This window comes from Carex rostrata, chromosome 2 (genome assembly GCF_964058835.1).
Source record: "Carex rostrata chromosome 2, lpCarRost1.2, whole genome shotgun sequence".
Classification (NCBI taxonomy): domain Eukaryota; kingdom Viridiplantae; phylum Streptophyta; class Magnoliopsida; order Poales; family Cyperaceae; genus Carex; species Carex rostrata.
Genome location: NC_135919.1, coordinates 10,045,487 through 10,055,822, shown reverse-complemented (window position 1 = coordinate 10,055,822; position 10,336 = coordinate 10,045,487). Strand labels below are relative to the sequence as shown.

Here is a 10,336-nt window from a genome sequence, read left to right as displayed (position 1 = left end):
GTGGGTCCAACCAATTTATTGCAGCAAGCAAACTGTAGCTAACGCCGGAACAAGTTTGATCCTATATAAGCCTTTGACTCGCCACACGCATCATTACATGTTGTTACGCCGGACCTGGTTGCCATGCGTTTTCTTTTTGTTTTAAGGTTACCATGTTTGCTCTCACAACCTTTTAGCGGATCTGTCCCTTAGGTTATTTGTATTTGGGAAGTAATAATGAACTTTTTTCTGTAGCCATGTGATTTCTCGTTTTATTTAGAAAAAGTATCACTGATTATATCTCATTTAATATTTATGAAAAAATGAAAACATTGGAGGACATATGTGAAAAAGTACCTTCCCACTTCTTGACCATCATCCGCCAGAAAGTCTAACGCTTCTTTCCTTTCATCGTTTCGCTTCGTCGACAAAGACCGCCGAATTCCGATTTTGCTCCTCTCACCTCAAATGGTAAATTTCTGAAATTCTCGTCTATTAGTTCTTCAAGCTCTCTCTTTGGCCCTTATAATGATCCTATCTCGATCAAATTTGTGCATTCTTTCTTTCTTTTAGCATTTTTTTTAGATGATATTTAGATAGTTTTACTATTTGTTGGAATTGAACTTTACACCGGATCAGATATACTAAAAAATCTTGTCATTTTGCTTGAAAGTAAAATACTCGAAATCTGCAGGATTTGAATAAAAATTCGCTCTAATCTGTTGGGATATGATACAACTTGATTCCAGTAATTCATTGACTCTATCTTACTGGAGCTTTTTGTGTATTGTAGGCAGCCCTGCCTTTGGTGAAAAACATCCTAGTGCTAGATTCAGAAGGAAAGCGTGTGGCAGTAAAGTATTTTACTGATGATTGGCCTTTGCTTTCTTCAAAATTAGCTTTTGAGAAATCTGTCTTTACTAAGACCATGAAAATAAATGCTAGAAATGAAGGTAGCACACCCTTCTCTCAAATTATGTATTATAAAATAAACCGGTCTTCAATTTATCAATTGAGGGTAAGTTGCGCATAAACTTGGATCAATTAAGAGTAATTTAGGCAGATTGGGTCTCAATTTATAGCACAATTGAGCCTATTACGGGAATCGCTACTTTGCACCAAGGCCTGGTACCAAATATTTTGTGGCAGTAATGTTGGTATACAACTTAAAATTAGAATTGGGTGTATTTTGCGAATACCAATAATGGGCCATTCTCAATATGACAATATCTAATGCACCTTTTGTTTGTATGTCTGTATGTGTGCGTATACACATGTGCAGCTGATATAGTGATGTTTGACGGGCACATAGTGGTCTTCAAGTTCATTCAAGATCTTCATTTCTTTGTCACCGGAGGAGATGATGAAAATGAGCTCATTTTAGCGTCAGTTCTTCAAGGTTTCTTTGATGCTGTTGGCACCATCCTCAGGTCTGTTTTCCTCATAGTAAATTTTACATCAGACTACAATAACCAAGAATTTCAGTAACTGGATACATGCATTTATAATATTGCAGTGGTATATTTCAATACCTTGTACAATGAAGATATTGTTATGTAAATCTTTACTAATATGTGCCACCGTTACGGAAATTGACTGGTAATTTACTTACTTGGAGTCCTTCTGGCTGGTATCTGATATTCGAGGCTCATTGATGTTATGAAAATGAGAAAGTCATGTGGTACCAGGGTAGCGTACCAGTGGCATGTTACTATTGGGTCTGTTTATACTGGTTCATTACTTTGATACTTGTTATTCAGGTAATTTACTGATGGATTGATTATTTATTTTGGATCTGGTACAGAAACAATGTCGACAAAAGGACAGCACTTGAAAACCTTGATCTGATCTACTTATGCATTGATGAAGTCATCGATGGAGGGTAACTCTATGATTTCTCTTTTTATATATCAGAACTATCTTTGTACCATTTTTGGCTCTTATGCTCTTTTTGGTTGTTAAGGAGCGGCTTAAAGTACATAAGGTGGTTGTAAAATAACTTATTAAGGTGCTTTTAAGATTGTAAAATTTATTTACCTGTTTTCTTTTCTTAGTTATGGACTAGCTTGTCTTTTCTCAATTCTTATCTTTTGTTTCCTTCTGAGTATTATTTTTTCTGTCAGGATGATTCTAGAAACAGATGCTAGTGTAATAGCAGATAAAGTCTCCTCTGCCAGTGGTCTTGATTCTGGGGCCCCCTTCTCTGAGCAGGTGCCTTAATTTCCAGCCATATTTTGGTACTGTTTTAAGTTTATCATTACATAATTAATTTTCTAATCTAATACTTTGCTTGATGAATTATTTTTATAGACTCTATCTCAGGCCTTTGCTGTTGCAAGAGAGCACTTTGCAAGATCTCTTCTCAAGTAAGTTTAGAGACATCTGGGTCAAAGATTTTTTTGCTATTGGACCATACAATTTTTACTGGTACTTTCCTTCCGTTTCCTTTCTTTTGCTATCATGTGGAGTGGTTGGAGCTCAGATTAAATTCCTCCCTCTTTTCCTGAAATACTATAGGTAAATTTTGGGTTCTTGTCAAGTTTCATTCCTAGGAATTTTTTTAATATGCTCAGCTGGCAGGCCGAAGAAAGCCTTAGTGTGATTATGCTTTTAGACAAATTTGTCAACTTTACAATTGAAGAATTAAATTTCATCTGTTCCCAAGTAATATTTGTTATCCATGTGAATTCTATAGATGTTGTGTTTCAATTCAATTGGTATGTTGGAAATATTGTTTTTATTTATTTGATTATATTTTGTTGATGGTGTATTTCAATTCTCTTTTGGTTCAAAGATCCAATTGGAACCAAATTGAACTAGTTGAGCTAACTTGCGGTAAATTCGGATCATCCGTTAAAACAATGGGTGAACATTGTTTTTGTATACTTCCTCAGATTCTCTATCAATTATGTCGTGGTAATTTTATAGTTGTATCTCTAAAATATTCTTGTACCTGCTCATTGAGTTGACTTGTTATGTTTTGTAATTCATTTGGTAATTTCACGGGCTTCAGTTGTTTCTTCCTAAACAAGAAGCGCTCCAGGGTAAATAAAAAATGATTCTAGATTTCTAGTGAGTACTAGCTATTTTTATTCATCAGATTCATCAGCAAATTCAAAATTTTGAAACATTGCAACACCCCACATGGAGGAAATAATGAAAATTTTCCTTTGTTGTTTTTTTTTTGTTGAAAAAGAAACCCTACAAATGTCGAAATCACAATCTTTTGTGTGTTTATTTAATATTTGTGAATGAATGATTGGCTAGATTTTAGTTAGAACTACGGGTGCAAATGGATCGGATAATATCCAACGGTATCCGAGTCCATATCCAAATATCCATACGAATACTAATACGGATATGGTTTTGAATTTTAATTATCTGTATCTATAATTAATATAGTAGATTTATACCATATATATTAAAATATAATTTAATATATAGTAGATATATACGGATACGGATATAGTAGATATATATCATATAATTTAATATATATAATGAAAATATTATGTATATATCTATGGATATTCGATATTCGATCCGTATCTGTCAAATATCCAATCCGTTTCTGAACAGTAAAAACGCGAATACTGATATGGTTTTACCACCATTCGATCAACTACCCCGTCAGAATCTTCTATTGTAATACTACTTTTGTATAAGAATCGAAAAATGGCGATTATTCTAAGCACTAAGCTGCTTCAATCAAGAGTTTAAAATATAAACATGATATTGGTTTTATGTTCTTCGTATAGATTATGATGGGGACAGATTAGTGCAATTTGCAGTATCACTAGTTGTCTTTTTATATGATTTCAATTACAAAGGAAGAGTAAACGAGTAAACCAATAAAATCAATGAATGAAGTGAAAATTCCAATAGATCTAAATTCCTTTCATTCCCATTGAAAAAAGGGCATCCGAACGACCCTTCTCGAATAGTAGCTATTCAAAATAGCAACGTGCATAAAAATAACATTTTTGCTATTTGAAATAGCTAGAATAGCTACTATTTTTTGTTCCTTGTAAATATTGGAATAACTACTATTTAGAAGTGTGAAGAGAGAAAAAAAAAATTTCATTCTTGAATTTCCGCCAACATAGTCTCGAAATGACAAATTTTACACCACTTTCACTATCTTCACGTCGTGACAATTCATTTGAGATCTCACCTGTCTATCTTTCCTCTTAATTAACACCTTATTAACACTATTTTTTGTTGGCTACAGCTATTCACTATTTCACATATACAATTAAAACAATATTTTTACTAATCTGAATAACACTATTTTCACACTAATATGAAAATCACTATTTTTCTCTATTCTCATTTACTATTTTCAAATTTCACTATTCTAACTATTCAATCAAGTATACTATTAAATGAGGTCACCAAAAACTAATACTTAAATTTTTTTGTTTTGATGTAATAATGTAGATAAAATATGGTGTTGGTGTTGGTTAAGAAAAACACTGTTAAACACAAACAACACAAGTGTTTGATTAGTGTGAAAAAAATAGAGGTAAGTTGACCCCCTTTTTACATCTACTTAAATCCGCCCCCTGTTTTAATTAACATTATCTAATAAAATGATAAGAAAAGTCCAGATGTAAATTCCAATGGAACCCATGAGGTTGTTTACGAAGGAGAATTCAAGCTCACATCCCACTTCCCAGACAGGATGCATAATAAAGATTTTATAGGAATTAGGTACGCTCTTCCGAATTTCTCTTTGAAGTACCAGCATCTGGAATAAAAAAAAAAAAAAAAAAGTACCAGCATGGCAGCATCGATCAGTGGTCCAGCTTTTAGGAAACTTCGTTCATGGTTGCTAGATGATGATTGATGAGACTAATTACATCATATCCTTATCAACGCGGAGACTCAGGTCAATTACGCTACTGTTGACCTTGACCTTGACCTTGACCTTGACCACCAGGTAACTCGACGACTTCACATCCCCTCAGGTTAACGGGAATTCGTATCTCTGAGATATCTCAAACTTTGCGTGACTCTTTGGAAAATCCCAACCGTTTAAATACGTTCTGCACGAATCTCAAAGCACACATAATACCGACCCCCTACATCACCCCCGAATAGGCACCGGACATGTCGGTCACGCAAAAGTTGAGATATCTCAGAGGATACGCACTCGGTTAACGGACGGTCTGAAATTGGAACTTTTAACTTGGCACGAATCTCAAAGTACAAATAATACTGCTCCTACTGCTATCCCGTGTGCTCACCGGCTGAAATTAAATCTGGGCCGTCCATTTCAATTGTGTTGAGTGAGGTACCTGGGAGGATACGGATCCAGGTACGAACTGCACAAATTATGTTAAACTTTTTTTTATTTTATTAATATGTTAAACTTAAAAAGAGTGAAAAATTAACTAGTGTTTTTTTCATCTGATTATGTACGAACGAAACAAATCATGCAGCAATGGGTCCCACTCGTTAGTACACTCCTTAATTAGCGTCTATTCTCAATTACCTAGTCAATTCATTGTTTCTATATATAAAAATCAGAATTTAATTTTGTCCAAACGATTTTGGACAAATTTTATTCAAAGTAGAACTTAAACCGTCCGTTCTGCATTTAAATTTGTACGAATAGATGAAAGTTAATAAATTTAAACAATCCTGTGAATCTATCCATATAAATTTTAATTTTAAAGTGAATCAGACAGTATAGACTCAACTTTAAATAAAACTTTATACAAAACTCTTTAAAGAAAACCCCAGTACCCCACCCATAGAATCTGGGACTGATTCATCTAATATTATAAATATTATACATAGATAATGCTCTATAATTAATATGTTATTTTATTGAAGTAACGAAGAAGTTGCTTGTTTCTTGCTCAGGAAGATTCTATCGCACCCTATATATATGTATAAGATCCCTGTAACATGCATATATACCTCCGAACAAATTAACCACACTCAATGGGAGCTTCAAACAAACATACAAGAGATAATCACACACAAGTAAGAGAAGAAGCAAATCTACTACTCTCATTAGCACTCCCTCAACAAAACAATAAAATCAAAAGGAGGAAGAAAAAAATTCCAGGAGTGTTTGAATGCAAAAAATGCAATCGCCAATTTCTGTCATTCCAAGCCCTCGGGGGACACATGACGAGCCACCTTAGACCGAAAGTTCGGTTTGATGGGCTCGGCATGGTAATCACAACGAAATTTAAGGAAAGAAAGAGGCATCTATGTAACTTGTGTGGAAAGGAGTTCATGTTAGGTCAGGCATTGGGCGGACACAAACGTCTGCACCGAACTCCTGCGGTAGTAACCGAGCAGTTTTTGCATGACTGGCGCCGTGAGGCTAGTATTGATTTGAATATGCCTCCTTTGGACATGAACAAACTATCATAGATGATTGTACTCGTATATATATAATAATAATGTGATTTGGATGTATAGGTACTTTTATTGGTATTTAGTTGCTGCATTTATACTACATGTTATGTAAGATATGAGTTGTGATAGCATTTCAAGCTGTTTGTAAAGTATGATAAGAAGTATGAATATCATATTATCCTTAATTAACTCATGATTTGTGAAAATGATCCTCAATTTGAATGACCAATCAAACTGATTATTGTTGCAAGCTGTTTTCATATGGCAATGTTGTCAAATAAATTTAGTTAACCCCATTTAAAGTCTTTTTTGAGGAGTATATGCAATTTGCCTGGCAATAAATCATTAACAAAAAGAAGGGTTAATTACCTCAAGATGGAGAAGAAAAAGAAAACCAAATGAAAATAAATATACAAGCACATGAACCAAAGGTCTGAAATTTCAAAAATAATAAAATAAGTAGAGCCTTGCCAATTGAAAGTCTTGAACCTGAAATTTGCATTTAACAGTTGGAGAAGATATAATGAACTTCATGGCCAAATCAACATGGTAAAATAAGTGGGATATATCTAAATGAACACTAGCGGAAAAACAGGAATCAGGATCGGCCTATCTGGATCGACTATATGAAACAACCGATACTAATATCTATTAGGATCGGTTATTTATACAAAACCGATCCTAAAAACTAATAAGATCGGGTTTTTTAGTCAACTGATCCTGATAGTTCAGCTATCAGGATCGGTTGTTTATAAAAACCGATCCAGATAGTATCAGAATCGGTTTTTACAAACAACCGATCCTGATAGTTCAACTATCAGGATCAGTTGCTTATACAAAACCGATCCTGATACTATCAAGATCGGTTTTTTATATACAACTGATCCTAATAGTTGAACTATAAGAATCAGTTGTTAAGAACAACTAAACAACTGATCTAGTTATATTATAAATTATTTTAATAAATTATCTTAAAAATTTTAATGTTATTTTTAGTAGCTTATTTTTTTCATGTTAAAAGTTTCAAGTTTTAATTTTCTTGTAACTTATTTTTTTTGAATGTTTTAAACAAATTTTCATTACATGTCCGGTGGCACACTCAATTTGGTCTTGGATAGCTACTTTTAATAATTTTGTGTTTGATAGTACTACTGTAGGTCAGTTATGGGAACTTGATTACTGTATACCATTGAAGGATGCTAATCTTGTAGAAATGATACGTGGAGCAATTCTATGGTCTCTTTGGTTGGATCGCAACAGAATTGTGTTTCGTAATGGCAATATTTTAAATATTCAAGCTTTAGGTTCAAAGATTATTTCACTTGCTTTCTTTTGGGCTTCCCAACAGAAATCAGATTTAACTGCGCAACTAAAGCTTATTATGCCTTGTGATGTGAAGGACCTATTAGGTACAACGCGGGCTATTTCCATGGGGGATACACAGGTTACAATCCTTACGAATGGAGGCGGGACAGCTTTGGATGATAACTTTGGACTGCAGTTGGTGCCTTGGGCGTCTATGGAAGATGGAGAGTCTCTATTTTCTACTTTTATAGTTTGTTGTTATATTTTGTTTTGTGTGTTTTTCTGTTTTGGTGTTTGTAGGTTTTGATATAATATTGGTCTCTCTGTGGGTATTCGCTGCTAGGGTATTTTTGTAAGAATTTTGTGGTCTGTACGGTTACATCTTAGAGGTACCGGTGATTCTCTGTAAAACTTTGGTTTTCATGTTAATGAAAATCGGTGGCAATGTCACTTCTCTCAAAAAAAAAAAAAAAAAAATTATTGATTGAGAAAGTCTTATTATTCATAAATAGTTGTACCAAAATTTTAATATTTCTTAAGCATGTCATAATATTGGTTCCTAAAGTCTTAATATTTCTTAAGCAAGTCATAATATTGGTTCCTAAAGAATTAATATTTCTTAAGCAAGTCATAATATTGGTATGTCAAAAAATATAAAAATGTGAGTTAATATTTTTTAATATTGCTGACTTAAGGAAATTTTTTTTTTCTTCAGGATGCATTGAAACATGTTATTTCTTCAACATTTCTTCTAGCTTATTTTTTAAATTTTTAATGTTATTTTTTTAGTAGCTTATTTTATTTTACGTTATAAGTAATTTTCAAGTTATTAAGTTAATATAATAAAATAATTTTTAAAATAGCTAATATACTAAAGTAGTTTTCAAAATAATTAATATACTAAAGAAAATTTTAAAGTAATTTTCAAGCTTATTTATAAAATATCATACACATAAACATCCTGTTTTTAATTTTTTTAAATAACATACACATACACAAATATAATACACCCATATAAATATAAAACACTATCTGGATCGGTTCCTTGATTAAGAACCGATCCAGATAGTATCAGGATCGGTTCTTAATCCAAAAACCGATCCAGATAGTGGTTTTTAAGCCAGGAACCGATGCCAAAAACCGATCCAGATAGTGGTTTTTAAGCCAGGAACCGATGCTGATAGTACTCCCTTGGAGAATTCAATAATTTATTCAATAATTTATTTGTAACCTATAAATATTTGTAACCGAAAATTATTTGAGGTTACAATATAATTTATTTGTAACCCGAATTATTAATTTACAATATTTATTTGTAACCGAAAATAATTTTCGGTTACAATTTTCGGTTAATAATTTGGATACAATATTTATTTGTAACCGAAAATAATTTTCAGTTACAATTTTCGGTTAAGAGTATAGGATCAAGATCGGTTTTTTCAAAAAACCGATCCTGATACTGATCAGTTAACCGATCCTGATAACTTCTAGGGTTCTTATTTTCATTTCGCGCCTCTCATTTTCAACTTAGCGAAAATCAAACCCGCCTCTCAACTATCCCGTCTCTCTCTGTCTCAGTCTTTCTCGCTTCTAGGGTTCTTATTTTCATTTCGCTAAAGATGTGTCATTCATCTCTTCCAAGTTCATGAAATGAGATGAAGGATGATGCCCCGGCTTATGCCCTTAAATTATACTTAAGGTACCTATTGTTTATTTCCTCATATCTTATGTACATTTGAGCATCTTTTGTATTTTTAATTTACACTAAATTGCAGTATTACAGTTCATGATTTCAATTTTTTTTTATTTTTTTTATTTGAGCAAAGGCTTTCTGAGATTATTCCATCAGCGGTGAAGAGGTACACTTTGAGGTATGCTAGCTAGGTTTTCCTTGTCTATCAATTTAAATAATACATGTATCGAAGATGCACAAGCAAGCAATTAATGATATAAATATTTGTTCAGATTTTGAAGTTTGCACTGGTGGAGATGATAAAAGAGGGAGTGTCATACAAGTGGCTGAATTTTATTTTCCTATTGCACCAAATTTCTTCAACTATTGTACTTGTTTTTGTGTTTCATGAATTTTATTTTGTGTTCTTAATTGATTTTGAGCTCCAATAAATCAATGGTAAATAAAAAAAATATTTTATGCTGGCCAACAAATATATATGGAAGCTGGCCAAATAAAAAAAAAATTTAGATCCAATATAACATCAGGATCGGTTGTTTCAAACAACTGATCCTGATGGTAACTATCAGGATCGGTTTTTTGGTTAAACAACCGATCCTGATAGTAACTATCTAGATCGGTTAAATAACCGATCCAGATTAGTGTAGTATCAGTATCGCCTTCATCAGGATCGGTTGTATTCCGATACTAATATGTCTATATAACCGATCCTGATTGCATATTTTCCACCAATGGAAGTAATTAACAAGCAAAGACAAAGTAAAACAAGAAGAGTATTTTTTTATATTTAAAAATGAGATTTGGTCTTCCAACTTTTAAATATTTTTAAAAGATCTTTCAATCGGATTTCGAATTTGCAACTTTTCATACGGAGAGTGTAATATAATTAAAAAGAGTCATCATTTGCATAAACAATAAGAGTTGTCATTAAATATTTTATTTTTCCTTCAAATTCATCATTCTTTTTGTAAACTTTGGAAG

At 32.7% G+C, this 10,336-nt stretch overlaps 1 protein-coding gene across 1 annotated transcript; it reads left to right on the top strand.

Annotated features, from left to right (window-relative positions):
* The first annotated feature begins 357 nt into the window (after window positions 1-357).
* LOC144573757 (coatomer subunit zeta-1-like) lies at window positions 358-2,807 on the top strand. Its single transcript, XM_078323509.1, has 7 exons — window positions 358-450; window positions 773-932; window positions 1,262-1,409; window positions 1,784-1,861; window positions 2,103-2,190; window positions 2,290-2,345; window positions 2,553-2,807. The coding sequence occupies exons 1-7, from the start codon at window positions 448-450 to the stop codon at window positions 2,740-2,742; spliced, it is 723 nt and encodes a 240-aa protein (XP_078179635.1). The 5' UTR covers window positions 358-447; the 3' UTR covers window positions 2,743-2,807.
* Window positions 2,808-10,336: the final 7,529 nt, after the last annotated feature.